This window comes from Ambystoma mexicanum, chromosome 13 (assembly GCF_040938575.1).
Source record: "Ambystoma mexicanum isolate Mex_15411 chromosome 13, UKY_AmexF1_1, whole genome shotgun sequence".
NCBI classification, from domain to species: Eukaryota; Metazoa; Chordata; class Amphibia; order Caudata; family Ambystomatidae; genus Ambystoma; species Ambystoma mexicanum.
Window position 1 is genome coordinate 713,679,337 of NC_090938.1, and position 20,665 is coordinate 713,700,001.

At 44.7% G+C, this 20,665-nt stretch overlaps 1 protein-coding gene across 3 annotated transcripts; it reads left to right on the forward strand.

The window, feature by feature from the left end:
* The first annotated feature begins 1,339 nt into the window (after nucleotides 1-1,339).
* On the forward strand, nucleotides 1,340-20,447 carry TBCE (tubulin folding cofactor E). 3 transcript variants are annotated; one of them, XM_069634848.1, is made up of 2 exons: nucleotides 1,340-1,482; nucleotides 18,328-20,447. In XM_069634848.1, exon 2 carries the CDS (start codon nucleotides 18,629-18,631, stop codon nucleotides 20,207-20,209), a length of 1,581 nt encoding a protein of 526 aa, XP_069490949.1. In that variant the 5' UTR covers nucleotides 1,340-1,482; nucleotides 18,328-18,628; the 3' UTR covers nucleotides 20,210-20,447. The 3 variants fall into 3 exon arrangements, with proteins under 3 accessions (XP_069490949.1, XP_069490947.1, XP_069490948.1); XM_069634846.1 differs by having other exon boundaries at nucleotides 1,393-1,642; XM_069634847.1 differs by having other exon boundaries at nucleotides 1,417-1,632.
* The last annotated feature ends 218 nt before the right edge of the window (nucleotides 20,448-20,665 follow it).

Sequence of the window (20,665 nt, forward strand, 5' to 3'; positions counted from 1 at the left end):
CACGCACTCCAGTCCGTTCCACGCACTCCAGTCCGTTAAATGCACTTCAGTCGGTTCTATGCACTCCAGCCCGTTTCGTGCAATTGGATCTGTTCCATGCACTCAGATCTGTTCATGTACTCCGATCATTTCCGTGAATTCTAAGTTGTTTTATGCACCCTGTCCACATTTTTCATCTGTACTTTCCACATATTTCACCAGTACCTTTCACATGTTACATCAGTATCTTCCACTTACTTCATCCGTTCAATCCACATATGTCTACATTCCATTCACCTACGTCCCCATTCCATCCACTTACGTCCCCATTCCATTCACATATGTCCCCATTTGATCCACATATGTCCTCATTCCATCCACATACTTCGTCCGCACCATCCGTTCTATGCAATCGTCCATCCACATACGTCACCCGTTCCATCTACATACGTCACCCGTTCCATTCACATACTTCATCCGTTCCGTCCGTTCTACGCACTCAGCGGCTCTACTTACTCATCCGCTCTACACTCTCATCCGCTCTACGCACTCATCCACTCTACGTACTCCTCCGCTCTAAATGAACTTGTCACGCATCCGCTCTATGCACTCATCCGCTCTACAGAAGAGTCCATTATTCACTTAAAAGGGCTTCTTACTGAATCACTATAAGACATGTTAAACATTTAAAATCATGGACATTATGATGTTCCCATAATGCTCTTTGCTTTCATGCAAATCACTAGGATTGGGTTCTATGAAGAGATACACAACCAGGTGGGGGTCACGCCGCTTGGCCCCGCTTGCTCCTTCTCATAGCCCCGCTCCTCTGAAAGAGGTGAAGGTTTCCCGAATACATTTTTTTCGGTGTCCAGTCATAATATCGAATACAAAATTTTTTTTTTTTGGGCTCTAGTTTATATAAAAAAAATAGGTAAAAACAAAAAAAAAAGAAAAAACAGGGGTTGGGGGGGAACCCCCCCATTTCGAAAAAAAAGTCATAAAAAATAAATTCGACATTTTTTTTGACATTTTTTTTTCGACTTTTTGACTTTCGAAATTTTTGATTTCAAAATTATGTCTATAAACCATTTCCAGCACTGAGTGTGATATAAGGGAACGCAAACTTTGTTTGAACAATTTTAACACCATTGAAAAAGCCAACAATATTTGAAATACGTCAGTTTAACATGAAAAAGGAGATCATTAATTGTTTTTTAAGTCTGAATATATTTATTTCCTGATTTTTACACACTATATCCAAAGTGCTTTTCTTATTTTAAAGATTCGATTTCCTACCTATATTAAATTGTCAAACACGCCCGTTATTTCAGTGCAAAGGATTTGACGTGGAAGTGTAAGGTCACGTGGGCGTGCGCGCAATAACTGTCCCTTTTCCCTTTCCATGGTGCATCAGTGGACGCCGCCTCTCTCCGCCCGTGCCAGCCTGAGGCGAGGCCGGATGTGCTGTTTACGCCACTACCTGTTTCTACGCAGCTCAATGTAGGTCTAGGGTGGAGGCTGCCGCCGCTGCCTGACATCGGCTTCCGGGGAATGTCTGGCCGAGGTCGGAAGAGAGGGCTGCGAACCCAAAAGCCGCCCCCTGAAAGACCCCTCCGCACTTTCAAACAGCGCCACCATGCAAGCCGTTAAGTGCGTGCTGGTGGGTGACGACTAGATCCGCCCCCAAAGGGCACGCCTCCGCCCTCCATTATTGCATTTGTGCACCCTGAAACCATCTTATCGCTCTGTCACTCTCTCCCCTTCACCCGTGTGTGAAGTGTAATTGCCCCCGCTTCTAGCATCACCACCCCTCTACCGCGCTCTCCTATTGCCATCGTTTGTTTTAATTGTATTTATTGTGCATTTGTGGGGTTTCTGCTTCACGCGTTCTGCGATCCTGCTTGCATCGTGCTCAATTTTTCAGGGTCTCGTTAGTTATTTATTTTGCATATACATATCTCTTGTAAATGGGAGATATTTAGTCTGAGTCCGTGGAGGTTTTGTCCCGTGCCTATGAATTCACAGCCATTTGGGGGTGGGGTCGCAATATTTAAGTGTGTGCTAAATCGCCAAATAGTAAACATTTTTGTGTGCGTTTTTGAGTTGGTTGGCACATAATTTTGTGTGTCTCCGACCCAGAAAAAGTCAGCGCATTTTTTTTTTACAATTGAAGCTACATGTTTCCATGTTACGTTTTTGTAAGTGGGGCAGTGGCTAGGATGGCCAGATTTAAAAAGTAAAAAACCGGGACAGGGCACCTAACGTAAAAGTAGGACTAACCCTTGAAATTTGCTGTCCAGGCACTACATTTCAGTAGCGGTTGGAGTTTTGGGGGGGGGGGGGGGGGGGTTGCGTGTTTCTTTTCAAATAAACACATTATAATTTTGTCACAGACTAACACTATGCTAAATTGTAAACTGCAACATTTCCTCCGTGCGAGATTGTGTATTCCTGCCTGCCAGCAATGCAGACCGACTACCAAAAACCAGGACCACTGCAGTTTCCAATGGAAATATAATCTTCAGTAGGGGGAACAGCACCACATTCTGGGACAATCCTGGGATGTCTGGTCACCCTAGTGTCAGCGGTTATACGAATATCTGGAATGGACTCTAGTTTCTTGTCTGTCATTGATAGATGGGGGTTGTCTGCTTTAATTTTACCGAATGGTAGCATTTGGTTACCAGCATTCTTATACTCTGTTTTCTCGTTTTTTTAAAGTTGGGGCCTGATTTACCAAAATATGCATTGTAAATCAGTTTCCTCTTATAAAACCGCTGGCTGGCCCATCTGCCTCTGAGAGTCAAATTCATAGCTCTCAACCATTTGTCTCGCAAAGGCGGGTGAAATCACCCGATTTTTGTTTTTGGCGAGTGAGACGCCCATTGGAATGAATGGGCGTGCAGGAGGCTTGGCGGGTGAGTTGAGAGCTATGCAAATTGGTTTGCCATCCCAGTTACCATCAGTCCACCCCTATGAAAAGTGTCTGGGGGCATCACTGTTCACATGTATAGTGACCAGATTTAAAAAAACTAAAAAACTGGGACAGGGAATCTAACATAAAGGTAGGACTAACCCTTGAAATTGGCTGTCAAGGCACTGCACTTTAGTAGCAGTTGGAGGATAAGTGTTACTGTTCAAATAAACACACATTATTCTTAATGTTGTCCCAAACGAACGTACAATGCAGCATTTCTTCTGTGCGAGCAGTGCTTGCCAACTCTGAAGACTTGCATAATCTTGACAAAGGGGGACAGAGCTCCAAATTCCAAGACAGTCCTGGCAAAACCGGGACATCTAGTCAGCCTAATGACATGGAACTCATTTAGTAAAAAAAAAGGTGTTCAAAGACACGCCCCTTTTTTCTTAAGTGAAGAAGTGGCAATCTTCATGTTCTTAAATATGCTAGCTGCTCTTTTACCGCAATACGCTTTTTGTTTTATACAAGCGCCTTACTGGAAAGCATGCAGCACGCGCACGTTCAGTTTGAGTCTTTAGCATCGCTACTATTTCATTTCAGTCTCCAGCAGTTACATTTTTAGATTTGCTGTATTGATATTCCAGTTTCTCATTGGCAGAGGAATGCTATTACGTTTGTTCCTTTCAGAAAAGTCACATCCTGTTGAAAAATTCTTCATGCCCGTTGTTGCCACATTTCTTACCTGTTTGCCAGCGCCTTGTTTTTTCTTGAATTGGCCACTTTGACTTATAAACAATGTTTTGTTTGCTGCCATTGTAAAGACTGAACAATTGTAAAGATAATGTAACATATCGTATTTCTGGAAATGGCCGCAGTGGGTACTTTTTTTTTTTCTTTGTCAGACATGTATATAGCTTACCACTTTGGCAACTAAAGCTACTAGTAGTTTCCTAATCCATTTGCATCAGACCTGTCCGGTAATGATCTATTTGGGTGTTTTATCTGTAGTGTCTCTTTTGGCATTCATGTCTCCTGTGGTATAATAAGTCATGTATAACGTGCCTGTACACAGTGTTTCTAGGCAAGACAAGGGAGGGAAGAAAGGGGGAGGGCAAGACAAATGATCTTACTAGGCCTTGTGTCATTCAGATCGTGCAAGTGTGGCAACGCCACGTGCAGGGAGAAGGGCAAGTGCAATGGGGGCAGAATGCTCTGAGTAAGGGCAGTGTGGCTATGGATGAGTGCGAGGAGAAAGGGGACTGTTGAGGTTACAGTTACAGCTCCTAAGTGCCCGGTGTCAGTGTAGCGGGGACTGATCAAGGAGGGTCCTGGTACCCAGTGAGACTCTGAACGTAGCCAAGCAACCAGTCGGTGCCGCAGACAGTTGGTCAGCAAGGCAGGCAAAGAGAGAAAGCAGAGGAGAAAAGAAGTCTTCAGGTGGTTCTGCTCAGTTTGAGAGGGGCAGGGAGGCACCTGCAGACAAGAGGGATCTACCCCCCCCCCCCGACTCTGTGCCCGGAGAACCTTCTGACCCTTGGAGAGATGGAGGTAGCTGGGCGAAAGGTTCAAGAAGGAAGATATTTTGGAAGAGAGAGTTGGATGTATTTGGGCCCTGGCCCCAGAAAGCCTTATGGGTGATGCAGAGAGTCTTGAACTTGATCCTTGCAACCATCGGGAGCCAGTGTAGAGATTTCAGGGCTGCAGAGATAGTCCCTGGGCTTGAGGCCAAGGATAAGTCTTGCAGTCCTGTTGTGGATTAGTTGTAGAGGAAAGAAGATTGAGAAAGAGGCTGTTGTAGTCCAGCTTAGAGAGAACCATTTTGAGAGACAGTGAGCTTCAGGGGGAAAGTGAGAAAAGGAGGAATACCTCTGAGGTGGTGTAGCTGTTAGTGGGCCTTCTTGGCAAGGTCCTTGATGTGCGGAGAGGAGAGGGTGGATTCGCCTATGACACCAAGGGTTGTTGTCTCACTGGAAGGCGAAGGAAGAGGGCGACCAGAGGGTAAACGGGAACAGGGGTCCCAATGAGAAGGATCTCTGTTTTACTGGCGTTAAGGCAGAGGTTGTTTGAGGTGCACCGATCCTAGGTTGCAGCTAGACAATCTGGAATGAGCAAGAGAGGAGAGGAGGCTGTGGGGGAGCCGGAAGGAGTTCTGAGTGTTATCTGCATAACACTGAAAGTTAGAGGGGAAGGTAGAGATCAGGTGGGCCAAGTACATTGAAGAGCCAGGGTGAGAGGTTAGAGCCCTGGAGAACACCACAAGTGGGGGAGAGAAAGGACCTAAGTTGGACCTGCAAGGGTCAGTCCAGGAGGAGGGAGGTCAGCCACCCCTGAGCCTGAACCGTGATGCCCAGGTTCTCAGTCAATTATCAAGATGGAGTGATTGACTGTCAAATCAGAGGAAAGGTTAAGGGGGATGAGGACAGAAAGAAAGCTGGAGTTAAGATCAGTGAGCAGATCTTCGGTGTTCAGGAGAGCAGTTTACCTTCCCCTGGCTGCTTTGAAGCCAGACTTATGGCCATGGAGACAAGCGTGATGGAGACAAGCAACAGATTCAGTGTAGCGCGTATGGTGGGAGTTTGCCCAGGAAAGGAGTGATGGAGATCAGGTGGTAGTTTGCCAGACAGGTAGTATCGGCAGAAGGTTTTTTTGACAAGGGGCTGAAATCGGCCAAGACTGGAACAAGGGTGTCCATGTGGTCCCTGATGGTTCTGGAGGAGCAGGGGAGCACTTGTTTGGACAACACTTTCATAGATCAGACTTGCCTGAAAACCTCGGGTGTTTTCAAAGAGAAAGGAGGAGGAGAGGTGGCCGGGGGGCGCGAGAGGAAGATGATAGCGAAGACGGGATGTTTTAGCGGTGAAGTGAGAATCCAGAACTGTACAGAGGGCCTGGGAGGGAACAGGAGAGGTGGTGACTGAAGAAGGATTAGCCAGCTTCTTGCAGTTTTTAAAGAGTTTGGCTGTGTTGCTAGAGGCCGCAGAGACGCGGGCCTGGATGTGGGCTCTCTTCTTGCACAGGACAGTGTCTATTGCCTTTGGAGCAGGCGGCAGGCCAGTTTGTCAGGTTTCGCCTGAGGCCCGCCACTTCCTCTCAGCCATCCTGCACTTGCATTTCAGGGCGGCGAGGTCAGAGTCATACCAAGAGTTGCACTTGGAGGTAGGCTTCAGACGGATTCTCATGACAGGGGCAAGGATGTCCAGAGTGTTGGAGATAGAAACATGCAGGTTAGAGAGGGCTTTGTCAGCCGCAGGAGTAAGAGCAGAGAAGGTAGAGGCAAAGGCACACGCTGACACACGCTTCATGGGCCGAATGACTGAGAAGGTAGGTGTTGGTTTTGGGGTGGGCTTTGCCTGGGGGACAGAGTTTCAGGCGAGAGGAAAGTAGAAAGTTGTCAGTCCAGGTGAGAGGGTTAGAGAGGGGGATGTCTGAGGTGATGAGAACATGGTATGTCTGGTAGATGGTAGAAAGGGGGGGAAGAGTGTTGCAGAGGTTGCGGTTGAGCCCAGAGGAGGGATTTGAAGTGTCCAGGTAGACGTTGAAATCTCCAAGCAGGAGAAGTTGAGGTAGAGGCAAGGAGAGGTCAGCCCATCCTAAGAGGAAGGGGGCAACCTGGTCAGTTGGCCTGAATGGCCACAGTCCAGTCCAGGAGAGAGAGCCTGCAGACCAGGCATTCCAAGGATGTCTAGGTCTGCATAGGAATGACAGAAGCAGGGACCCACTCCGAAAAGATTAGAGCTACTCCACCTCGGGGTCGGTTGGTTCTTGGCTCGGAGAGGATCTTGTAGCCATCAGGGATCAGTGTCAAAACTTGTGACAGCTGGCTGTGAACCACTTATCGGTGAGAGCGAGGACGTCAAGGTCAAGTTCTTCCAGGAGGTGGCAGATGTCAGAGCAGTGTTTGACAGCAGAGCGCGAATTGAGAGTAGCAATGTCGAGCAGGTTGCCACATTTGAAAGGGTACAAGCTTGAGGTACGCCCAGTGGAAGTGGTAGAGGGGCCCTAGAGTGCGCAGAGGTGTTAGCAGGAGGTGGCATAGTAGCCAGAGAGGTGGTGGAAGAAGGAGGTAGCGGGAGGAGGAAGGAAGTTGAGGCATGGGACGCGCCTATCAAAAAGGAGGCGATTGGGTTGAGGGCCCTGCACCAAGACGGTGCCATTCAGATAGACAAGACATTAATGATGTGTTTGGAGGAGTGGAAGGAGGCCAAGAGGACCTCCTGCCATTAATGGGAGAGGAAGAGATAGGAGAGGGAGCTGAGACATATGAGGGGTCCATTGGTCTGGTGAGGAAACAACAGAGGATGTTGGTGAGAGCCTGTCTGGAGGAAGCACTGATGTAGGAGAGACGCACAGCTCTGTGCCGCGCAACGCAGGATAAGCAGAGGGGGGCACATAGTAGGGAGCACACAGGGAGAGCAGGCAGGTGAAAACAGTGCTACAGTAACCACAAAAGCGGGGACATAGAATGGGAGAGAGCCTAGTGGGACACAGATAAAAGCACAACAGTAACCAGAGGGGGACCCAGAGAGGGGCTCAAAACACAAAGTGCGGCTAACTGCTAGAGGGGAGAGCCTAAGATTACGCAGAGACAGAGTATGTTATGTCAGGCGGTTAGGTGGAAGTACGTGCAAAGGGAGAGTAGTTTAGTAGGGAGCAGTAGTGGCTGCTCCCCCTTCCCACACCTTTCTTACCTTCGGATGCTGATAGTCGACTGCTGCGCAGCATACTCTTACTCTGCGCTGTACCTCTTTGTCGCCAAACGCCTGCGTTGCACAAAACTGTGCCCTTGGCCTGCCCTGGGCTTTGCCGTAGAGCAGCAGTATTCAAACAGTGGGGCGTGGCCGTGCATGGGCCCGCGACCGCATCCCGTGAGAGGCTAGCATGAAATCTAATCCAGTTCTGGACTAATCAGCTGACTCATCTAGCCGATTTAAGAGCAGATTGGACTGATACCGGATCACTGAATCCTGCATCTCTCAGTCCGGACGATATGGACGTCCAGAACTTCTTAACTCCATACCGTTACATCAACTAAATACGAGTCCACAGGATACTCCCAATGTAAAGTTACCCGTACTGATGAAGGCCGACTCAGCAGCAGCTCTACTAATCCAGCTCTTGTAGGCCGAAACACAGTCGTGTTGACGATATGACTTAAATCCCAGTGTCCCATTGACGCATTGTGCAGATTAGTGCTAAGAAGCACGGTGGACTGTTGATACATTTGTCCCTCATGTTAATCCTGATAGGATTCCAGAGAATGTTCTTTTTAAATCGCAATCCAAAATACTGATTTTGGGTGAGCACTAAATGTATCGTGTATAGATATTGAATGTAATTTGAGTATCCTGTGACATTTTTTTGAATTGATAATCAATGCTTTTTCTATATTAAATTTGCCAACCAGCAGCCATTGTCACCATGTTGTAATCAATAAAACGAGTGAGTGTGTTTGGGTTGAATGCCGTTGCTCATTTGCTTTTGAACGTTCACCCACCTGGGTAGAGCAGGGCCGTAACCAGGAGCCCTGTATATTATAATAATGCCACTTCTTTTATTACATGTCTTAAATCAATGAAGGTACAGTGGGGTTAACTAGATTTTTCATTTTGGCATTATCTTGCATTCTAGGACTTACAGTTAACCAAAGCCAAAATTATATTATTTTGGCTTAACATGTTCCTATGAGGATTTACATGTCATGTGGCTTTATTATGCAATTCTCTTCTTTTTTTAAGTACTCTATATGGCTTTACTGTCAGCCTTGAAATCCAAACTATTTGTACAGAGTAAAGCTTGGAAGGTATGTGGTCGAATCTTCTGCAAAGAGGATTAAAATCCCCACTTCAGTGTCCAGCCGAGGTTTGTGATCCTGGTCCCCCACCGCCTCAATCTGTCCGGCTGCAGCCAGAGTACCACTAGTTTCCTTTGTCCACTTCCACCACTACTTAACAGACTATTCAGCGTTCGTACAGTTGAAAAAAAAAAATCAGGTTTACGTGGTGCAGGAATTTACTGTGGGAAATGCACAGAATGAGGGGCTTGGTATGCTAATGGCTAACAGTCAGCTGTGACTTGATAGAGAAAGGGGCCACTCGAACTCTCCATTTCACATGTGTCTCGTAATAAGAGACTTAAAAGAAACCAATTTAAGGAATGACCTGGGGACAGCCTTTGAAGCGGCTAGATAGAACCATAACATTCTGTCAGAACCTCTAAGTGCAGGCCTGTGGAGACAGTCCAAGGTGAGTTGCTCTTAAATGCAACAACCTTTTCCACGTCTTCATGGACGAGGATATGTACCGCCCCCCCCCCCCCCCCAAAGTATACTCGAGGGCCATCACGAGGCATGCAGTGCAGGATGAAGATTTGAGGAACTTTTTGGGGGCACATTTCAAAATGATGGAGGGGCTTGCCTACAGCTGGGAAAACCCAAGGGGTGCATACATTATAAAGGAGTGCATACCATTAACCTCTCCTTGCAGTGTGGAAGGGGGTGAGTGGCTGCAGATTAGCTCAGGACAGGTTTGTTGTCCTCTGCAGTGAGTTGAAACACTGACTTTCCACTGGTGAAAAGCAATTAAGCTCTAGTCAGCAAAGTGCTAATGTAGACAATGCAGCGATAAGAACGCACTTGGATAATGCAAGGCCCAAAGGGTATGGATGGTGAGGGCAACCTGTTGCGTGCTTACTGCAAAGCGTACATATGTAATGTACTGAATTAAATATTTTGCATCAAGGCAGCAGTTTGGGGGGTGGAGTGGGGTAGCTCGATGCCAATTTCACCTGGAAAAAAATGGAAGGCCCTGGCACCATATGGTCAGCCTAACTTTCCATGTATGGTCTGTGCACTCGTCAGATGTTTTGCAGTCATGGGAATACATAACTTGTTTATGGGAAGCAGGGGGGTATGCTTTCTCCCTCTCAAACTAGCAGAAGGCAAAGAACAAAAAGATTTCTACTTTTTGCCCATACCTTATTTATTTATTTTTAATCTAGTGAGTTGCCAAGGCTGAGGGTGAACAGAGTCCAGAGTGGGTGACAAACTAAGTGAAGTTAAGTTGAGGGGTATGGTTTACTTAACCATTGACATTTGGACCCTCGAGTGCCGGCGGTATAGGCAATTTCTTTCTCCTGACACAAGCTCTGGCCCAGAGTTGGGGATTTTGAGTTGTGTTCTGGGTAGAAGAAATGTTCTCTTGGCCACGTATTTCTCCCTAGATGCACCACATCTAAAATTGCTTTAGTTAGTTTATCTTGTACTTGCATGAATCTGCCACACTCTTTTATAATATGAATATAATATATGTTGCAATAAAACAGCATTTTGTGGTTGGGGCTACTATTTTGGGGGTGTGGGAGCTATATAATCACTTTATTTCGGTTAAAAGTACACATTATTAAATACAAGTTGCACACTGCTATCATCACTGGAATCCGATATTCCAACAATAAAATAAGAAATTATTAAAAATGCCATACTATAACCTTAAAACCAAATGACGGACAGTAGGACTTATTTAACAGCATTGCTTAGAGATGGTTTCTCTTCTCCCCCTGCCCTGCTCAAGTATCTCAAAACTGCCAAGATATCAACAAAGATATCCGTAGTATCTGCAAATATTTCTTCGGCATTATTCAGGGCCCCCCCACCCATTTTTTAGAGACCGTTCCTAAAACTTTTTTGTGGATGTCTTTTTTTTTTTTTTTTTTTTTTATTTAAATATTTTTATTGGTTTATACAAACCTTTTAAAAAGAAGACAAATACAACACATATAAAACATTTTCCACAATCCATACATTCCAAGTCTTCGCCCTCCGATCAGTTCAATTTCGTTTAGGTACACAGGTTCAAAATCACACATGCATAAATTACATCACTTTGGAGTTTAACTTTCATTAGGCTTTGATTTTATAGGCACATCATTCACCGCGTCCTTTATCACACAAATAAATGCCACTAGAGCGTATAAGACAGGTCGATTAGAGCCGTCGAATAAGGTTCTCCACCAATCGTCCTTTGTCAAGGTTTGGTATTTAGCGGTTATTGCACCAAAAATGATAGATCTTTGCTGAACAAACCCAGAACATGACATCGTCAAGTGTTTTAAAGTCTCGATTTCAGACTGGCAGAAGTGGCACTTTGAATCCAGGTCGGCATGTTGTGCCCAAAAACTTACATTCCTTGGTTGCCAGAATGTTCAGCCTAAAGTGCATATACAAAGCCCTGCTATGTTGGTCGGGAAAACAAGTAAGGTAATTTTGCAGCTGCCCATATACTCTAGTTTCCACTGGGACATCCTTCATTGTTTTCGATTCCGATCTTGCAGTACATGTTCTGATCCAGTCCACTCTCCACATCTTCTTTTTGGCCTGGTCTGGATTGTCCATCAGGGTCTGTGTAGAAATGTTGTACATTACTAGGACTTCGAGACATAATCTGTTCCATTGGGATGGCATTGTTTCAGATGTATCGTTTCCCAGTGGCTGTATTATGCAGATTTGTGGCAACAGATCTTTTTGCCTCGTTTTCTGCATTACGCAGGACTCTGTAGGAGAAAATGCTGCAGCGTCTCGGTAACCCCTGGACACACAGGACCGCGATGCCTAAGGGTAAAATAAAAATGTACTATAGTTTTATTCCACCTTGCCTTAACTGTAGCAATCTGTAGAATGCCCAGGCAAATCTTAGTATGTATTATATACCCTGTGCTCCGGTCATATACCAATCTAACATTTCACGTGAATAAATGCACTGGATTTCTTTGAGCTGCGACTTCCACGTAAATGTATATTGACTTTCTTCACGAGCTGCAGATTGTGATATTCACGAGGTGTTGATGGTTCATTTGAGTTGTTCCTTTTTGGTAGTACAGGCGATAATCCTTTGCAGAAGTTCTTCCTTTTTCGAGGGTGGTGTTGGATTAAGAACATGGCCTTCATGTGCTTACATTTTCAGATCTGGGATTTATGTAGTTCAGCACTGCCATATTGTCAAGATCCTCTTTGGTTATGATCTTTGGGTTTGTGATCAGCATGAGGAGCATACACATGGGGTAAATCAAGTATTTATATAGCACATCCTGATGTCTCGTTTGAATATTCTCAAGTAATACTTAGTTTGATTTTGAAAACATTATACAAGTCAGCTCAGTGTTTTGGTGTTTGAGGTGCAGGGATTGTGGGTGCAGTTTAGTCCAAATACGGTTATGTACTACGCTATGGGAAAGTGCAAAGTGGTCTGTCTGGGTTTCTAAAGTTCCACGCTGTTGCTGTTGTGTCCTTCATAGGGTTGCTACATATAGCTTGAACGACCTTGAAATGTTGGTGGACGAGCACACGTTGTTTTTGCACGGAAGTAAATGTGGATGAGGATAACATCCAAGCAAATGACTGTACCTTACATTGGGTGCAAGAGTACCGCTGAAATAAACATTTGCTAAACCACACAGTTCTATCAAAATGGGAGTTTCTCCGGCACCTTTAAGCAGCTATAAAAAAAAGGGGGAAATAGTTGTGATAACATTACTAATCTGGCTCAAGAGTTCAGTAACTGTGTAGTTTTATCAATGTTCACGGTCAGTCTGGAATTATTTGATTGTGGGACAGGTTTCATCTCTAGTGCAGTACAATCTATTGTGTGTGCAAATGTGAAAACCGGGAGTGCACACCATCTCTAAGAAAACGTAATTGGGTTACTTATGGAACATTATAGAGAACTATTTGATACAGTAAAAGCTGAGTCCAATATTGTAACCCCCCCTCCTACGTTTCAAGGTACTCCAAGATCTATGCAGTAAAACTCAGTATGTATTAGCAACAGCGTGAAACTTTGGAAAGACGGACATGACTTTCACAAACAACCCTACTTTGCTTACATTGTACATGGCATTTCTGGCACTCAAACACAGCACTGACATCCTCATTTATTTTCATAACATCGAACATGATGATTATATTGTTCTAGAATTCCCAAAACGGGACCAACCACATACTCACCTTTTCCTCACATACTGAAAAGAAAATCTGTTGTTGCACATTGTCTGCCCTGATTTTTCACCCTACTTTAAAAAAAAAACCTGATCCAATATCACCCCGAGTAAGGAACTGCTGTAAAAGACCTAAATGAACCAAGGAAAGGGAACACCAAGAAGTGGTCATGTATCTCGTAGTAGAAGGAACAGCTGAAATTGGGAAATGCAACCGGTTGTATTTCTTTCGGCGAAGCGCTGTATATCAATATGTAAGTGTGGATGCTAGTTATTCCAGACACAGCTACTATGTGTGTAGCTGTAATTACTGCATATGTATTTGAAGGCCGTTTTGTGCTTTGTTTCACCCTCCTTTGCCACCACCAGCCAGTTGGAATGTTTAAAAAAATAAAAAAATAAAGCATTGCTTTGTAAAGCATCCAACCATCACACTGCTCCATACACCATTTTATTTGTGTACAGATTCCTGGCAAAACACTTTGAATAATACAAAGTGGCAGAGATTTACCCAGCTTTGCAAAATGCAGTCAAGTAGGGAAAGCCAGGATTGGAACCCATGTCCCATCAGGCCACATTCACCAATCTAATCATTATCCCAAGTAGATACTTTTTGGTGTACAAAGGAAATAAGAGATTTACTAACACCAGTAACTCTAAAAGGCCAGTGAGCGGTTTATAGTCAAAAAGTCGAAAACATAATGTCGAATAGCAAAAATGTCGAAAAAAAATGTCGAATGTAAAAAAGTCGAAAAAACATACATATAATAGGAAAAGTCATAATTTCGAAAAAAGAATGTCGAAAAAAAAATCGAAAACCCAAAACCCTTTTTTTTTTTTTTTTTTTTTTTTTTTTTTTTACCCAGATAGTAACATTTATTATGGGGGGGTCCCCCCCCCACCCCCCATAGATATACCTTTAATTATTTTTAAAAAATCTTTAATATAATATTAAATAATTATTTAAAAAACCATCCCAAACCCCTATCCCCAACCCCCCCCCCTCCTCCCCATCACCCCCACCCCCCATGGAAATACCTTTAGTTATTTTTAAAAAAAAGTTTAATAAAATATTTATTTAACACATAAAACCGAAAAAAAGTCGACATTTTTGTTTTTCGACATTTTTGTTTTTCGACTAAATATTTTCGACATTTTTACTTTCGAATATATTGTATTCGAAATTATGACTGGATACCCAGTGAGCTGGTTTAGTTTGTCACTGTTCCCTGTTTTGCCTGACGAGGGTATGTGTCTCTGCTGTGATTTTAGTTTGCTTTTATCTGAAACATATGCAACTATGAATTTTAATTTGACTACACAACAAAGAACATGTATTGATTATCTCAAAGTTCATTAGTGTATTGTACTCTTATGGTGCTTTTGACAACATAAAGCATTGTAGTTGGAGTTTATTATTTCTAATTCCCAGATCCTTGTTGAACATGGTGTGCAATGTATAAATGGGAGTTTGACAGTGGCAAATTAAGAAGGGGAAATGGGAGCTGTCTACAAAGGCTAGTTGTAGGGAGCACAACCAGTTCTTCTACGTTGTTACACCTTTTTTTCCTTTGCTATGACTTCTAAATGCCTTTCATGTCTTGCCATGTATGGCTTCAATATTGTCTGCACCCCTCACCAACTTCAACTTTGGTTTAGAGATTCATAAGTACTATTCTTTGGTGTGCACGGAAGCATTCATCCATCCCCTCACCAACTTGCCCATCGAGGTAGCCACTAACTGCTCTGTGCAATAACTCACTCAAATTGCGTGTTCCAAAACCCAATATGTTTACTAAGTATGCCACCCATTAACATTGTCCCAATAGAGATCAAGCAGAGCACTACACCTCTACAACCAAGTTGCAAATCGCAGCCATGGTCAATGCATCTTAGTGCCATGGGCACACAAGGCTTTCCTCTAGAGATGAATATCTATATGCTTCTGACAGGAAACACCTAGGAACAGACCTTTATATATTAGTGCTGGGCCCTTCTGATCTACGCTCATCCACACACCAGCAAAGGTATCTTTACCACTTCCTCTCCCCCCCACCAAGTATTACCCCTCCTTCAGCTCTGCGAGCATGCTTGTAGGCCATGTAAACGCAGCAGAGCGTGGTATACATCTCCGTAACCTAGCATACAAGTGGCTAGAAGTTGGCATTTCTCTTGAAAACCACACAGTTGCAAATAGTTGTCCCACTAGCCTTGCCCAGTATCACTCTTACCTGTTCCTGTAGTTGTACAATTCTACATATGAGAAACATTTTATTTGTTGGAGTTTGTGTGCTGCATTTCAATTAAATATCACTTTGAGGCGTAGGGTGATGTCTGGGTTGTTTGCAGCTAAGCTTGGCGGTACAGTTTTGGATCCTGACCTTAAGTAGGGGGAGCCTAGAGGGAGATGGAGGCTGAAACGGGAGTTTTTGTGGATGGGGAGCATTCATCCAAAGGCTGCTTTCTGGCACCTGACTGAGGATGGAAGAGAAAAGGGAAGGTAGGTGGTGAACCAAGGGTTGGGTTCAGAAAAAATTCTCAACGTGCCCGAGAATCCAATTCTGTAGTCTTATAATGCAGAAGGGAGAATAGTGGTTTCAGCGGGACGGATGAAAGGAATAAAAGTGGCAGGGTAGGACTAATGGAGTTGCTCAAAGGATTAGAAAGCAGATTAGCGCTTAGTCTACAGGAGGTGGTGTTGGCAGATACGACAGAATACAGGGGTGTTCAAGTGAGCAAGAACATGGACATACAAAATAACACCAATATTAATGCATGTAAAAGGGTACATGTAGGCACAGGTACACCAGTGGCATTAATAAAATGTACTCCTGTGTTCTAGTGGCCTTTCGGAACGCAGGGGTTTGGCACGCATTGAACCTTTGTCTATGAACTGGCTAAGGAAACAATGCAGACTAAGGAAAGTATCAGGTAGCAGTCACTACATGAAGATGCTGAGGACTCGGGTGGGCAAATAACACAGGTGTACAAATGGTTATTCTATTTACCGCTGCTGCCAAAACATACAAGGTAGCCATCCTTTAAGCAAAATCTGCAACCTACAACACGAGAATTGCCAACGCTAAATGAGACATCTTTACCATACTTCGAGAACTTGAATCCCCTTCCTCCCCTGCATTAGACTTTTCCAAAGATGAGACGTGGTGCACCAAGGTCCAAAAGCCCCTCCTTGATAAAATCGCCATGCTTCACAATCAAATCCAACAAAAGGAAGTTGCTATCAGTAACAGACAACCCCTGCACACCATCCCAATGCCAACAACACAGCAAGGCCTCCTCCCTTTCTTCTTCAACCCTGTCGCCAAGGCGCAGGTCGGCTCTATACTGAAAGGTTTGAAACCCTCTAGACGTAAAGGAGATGCTTGCCCAGCTACAATTGTCAAGGACTGCGCAGAAGCCTTGGTCCCTTACATCACAAAATTAATCAACTCGTCTTTCTCCTCATGCCGAGTCCCTACTAGCCTCAAGGAAGCCTGAGTAACCATCACTGGATCCCATTAACTACCGTCCCATTACAACGGTCTCTTTCCTCCTAAAGATCATAGACCGAGCATCCTACCTGCAAATCAAGCAATACCTTGAGTCCAACCATGTCTTGGGTAGTCGTCAATCCAGGTTCATGCCTGGAAATGGCACTGAATCAGCCCTGCTTGACTTGAAGAACCAGCTAGATGAGACCAAGGATGTTGGGAAGGCAGCCCTCCTGCTTCTCTTTGACCTCTCGGCAGCGTTCAATTTAGTGGACCATAAGATACTCTGCCAACACCTTACCTCGGCTGCCAACTTCTCACCAGAAGCATCCAGCTGGATCGCACCCCTTTCCGAAAGATAGAACAATCGGAGTCTCAGTGGAAAATGTGTCTTCCCCCTAACTCCCATCTCCTGCAGTGTTCCCCAAGGCTCCTGAGTCTCCCCAACACTGTACAATGTTGTCACGAAACCTTTTTGACTTCCTAGACTCGAGCAACATCTACACCAACTACGCCTCTGATAACCCACATCTGGCAACTACCCGCAAGCCTCTGAGAAGCGAAACACTGTATACCAAACCATGCAAGCCCGGAGGGCCAAGTACCATCTTTGTCTTAATGACGAAAAAACTGAAATCCTAATCGTTGGCCTGCCCACAGTGCTCAAAAACCTCAACCATCAATATACTTCCTTCACCATAGACGGAATCTCCATCCCTGTCTCCCAATCATTGAAGACTCTGGGAGTCTACTTAGATGCATCTATCTCCCTCGCACGCGAAGTCCACACTATTTCCGCTTCTGCTGCCCACAACATCAAACTCATCAATGCCTGCAGACCTTTCCTGTCCACTGACAGCTGCCTCACCATTGCCCGAACCATCATAAGCTCTAGACTACTGTAACTCTTTATTTGCTACCGAGCGGAATATCCATAAGCTGCAAGTGATCCAGAACAATGCTCACAGATAGGCCCTGAACATTCCCAAACGAGAACACATCACGACTGCTAGAAGAAAGGCTCACTGGCTCCCTATCAAGAACAGATTACTTTAAAAACTGTCAATCACCGAAAAGTGCCTCTCCTAACACTGCCGTCACCCGCACCTTGTTCAGAAATTCAATAAAGCACAGTCAACAAGACCGACCAGAGCAGCCTATGCCAACCGGCTCATCCTACACAAATTTCGGCTGGCTAGAGTGGGTGGCTCTAGCTTCCCAGTCATCGCAGTGAAACGCATTACCCCTCCACCTTGAGACAGAACAATCGTACTGGAACACAGCAAATTGCTGAAAACCTGGCTCTTCACCTAGAGCACCCTGCTCATATGTCCAACAAATGACTGCCCGCCATGTAACCTGTTCTGCAACAGCGACTTGATGCCCCTGGGTTTAGTGCAGGATATAAATGTAAAAATAAATAAATGCATTAATCCTGGAGACTGCTTTTTAGCCTGACTACAACTAATGGACACCAGCACCACTCTACTCGGCCATTGTACTGTGAACCAAGATAAAGCAAACTTTCACTGCAATGTTGAGATTTTTGCAACACCCATTGAGCATCTATAAAAGCTTGTACTCCTTTCTTTAAATGTAGTCAAATGTGTGTCTTTAGTGATTTGCAAAGTTTGGGCTTAGCTGACTGTTTGTTGGAACATGTGACCTTTGTGCTGGGCTTAAGAGAACGCGGGAACGTAGATTGTGTGGCTTACCCATTCTGTTTAAATTCTCTAAATTACCCTAATTGCCCAGATACCCTGGGGTTAGGCGTGCATTACAAATTCAATAAAGAAACAAGTGAATCTAAGTATTACTGGCAATCGGACTTAAGGGAGAATAGCTGTCACCATCTTTGGGGATTGTTTTGTGGATTGGAAATGCACCTTTTTAAATGTAAGCTTTTTAAATGCCTTTTTGTTAAAATGTGTTTCCTCTTTTTTTCAGAGCACAAGTCTTTCGCCATAAGGAATTGACTAGAACCTGGACCTGCGCGATGAACAGCACCCGCTGTTGAGGACCTATTTCCTGAAATCTGCATATTGTGACATGAGTGCAAAATCTGCTCTGAAGTTGGGGACTATTGTGCTATGCCAGTAAATTGACCGATGAGAGGGTCTATGAAGGACGTTGAGCGTCTTTGACCTCCTCGCCCAAAAGCTTAGGGGGCAGAGTGAGCAGGTTGCTGCCCATGTGCAGGACACATTGATCGTTCCGGGGGAGGTTCATTGGCCTGCTGTTCGTTGCAATGGGTGACAGTGTACCTTGCAATGCCATTGGCAGCAGGATTACCTGTGATGGAGAATATGCCACTGTGCTGTATGTTGGAAATGTGCCTCCGACAACTGGTCTCTGGCTTGGCGTGGAATGGGACAAGCCTCAAAGAGGAAAACATAATGGCTGCCACGAAGGGGTGCAATATTTTAAGTGCGACAATCCTTTAGGTGGGTCGTTTGTTCGTCCGAAAAAGGCCAATTTTGGAGTGGATTTTGTTACTGCCTTAAAGAGTCGGTATGTATTTAACAGCAAACTGTCTGAGAATACCAAAGGAGACCTTATAATTGGTAAGAAGAAGGTTGAGCTTATAGTTCTTGAGTTTGCGGAAGAGGAAAGTCAGCTAAGAAAATTGAACAACATCTCTCTGAGAGACTGCAATGTCAGTAACGCTGGTGAAAGGGAGGACATTTCCAAAGTGTGCCCTAACATAGCTGCTCTTAATTTATCACACAACCTTCTGTCATCCTGGGACGCAGTTTCAGATATTGCCCTCCAGCTGAAGCACTTGGAAACTCTTGACCTCAGTGCCAACAGGCTCAGGATACCATCTGACACAGGGTCCCTCTCTGGTGCCTTTATGAATCTGAAGGTGTTGTCACTCAGCCATGCCAGGCTCACTTGGCCGAAGGTGCTGCTGTGTGCACCGATGTGGCCAGTACTTGAAGAGCTGCACCTTGCTTCTAATGATATTACTGTTTTAGAAAGACCTGTTGGCGTTCTGCAAACTTTGACATTGTTGGACCTTTCAAACAACAAATTGGTAGATGGGAATCAACTGGCCGAGCTGGCAAATTTGCCGGTCCTAGAAAAGCTGACTGTCATTAACACTGGGATTTCGTCTCTTTGCTTTGATGACGTCGGGTTTGGCAGCAAAAGCACTATGTTCTCCACGTTGAAGTATCTTTCAATTGACAAGAACAATATTTCCCAGTGGTTGTTCATTAACGAACTGGACAAATTAAAATGTTTGCAGTCGCTGAGCTGCCAAAATAACCCTCTGCTGGAAAATGAATCAAATTTGGAAACTGCTAGACAGTTGATAATTGCAAAGATTGCCGATCTAAAGTTTCTAAACAAGACTGAGATTCTCCCTGAAGAGCGAAAGGGGGCAGAGCTGGACTATCGTAAGATGTTTGGAAATGCCTGGGTGACAGCAGGTGGAAATAGGGATCCTGAGCTCAATCGACCAAGTCAAGCATTTCTGGTCGAGCATCCAAGGTACCCCTACCTTATACAGAAGTACGGTGCTCTTGAAGATGGTGAATTGAAGCAGCAGCAACCGTTTGCTTTGAAAAACCAGCTATTAACTCTTAACATTAGATGTCCTGAGCAGCCAGAGCGGAAACCCCTTGTGAAAAAACTCCCAGATTCAATGACCATCCAAAAGGTGAAGGGCCTGTTGTGCCGCTTACTGAAAGTGCCTGGTTCAGAGCTGAGGCTGTCTTATGAAAGTACAAAAATGGAAGGCGTTGAGATTGAGCTGGAGAACGACTTGAAACCTTTGCAATTCTACTGTGTAGAAAGTGGCGACTACATCCTGGTGCGGTGGTAACGGCTGCACAATTGACTGCGGAGAGCTCTCTAGGAAGAAATCATATAAGCATACAATCTATAAGCAAGAGTGGTGCTCACCAGAAACTGCCTTCTGCATGGAAAGAATGCCTCAACAAATGCACTACATCATGGACCATGCGTTTGGAAACCATGTGCAATCCAAATGTTTCTGGTGTACAAAGCGTGATCCATATTTTTTTACAAAAAATAAAAAGTCTTGAATACCCTCCCTAAAATAGGAAGTTCTTGGGGGTGGGGGCAACTGTGAATGGAGTAAAGGCTAAGTGTGTAGATGGGTAAGGGAAGGCTGCATGTGGAAAGGGATGAGAGAGACTTGTGGGGGCGGGGCAGAATGGCAAATAATTGAGGCTTATGGGGCGGGGCAGTGGGGAAATTGGTAGATGCCTCGAGTTCAACTGGCTATACAATACTGAAGAAATTATGACTGCTTTTG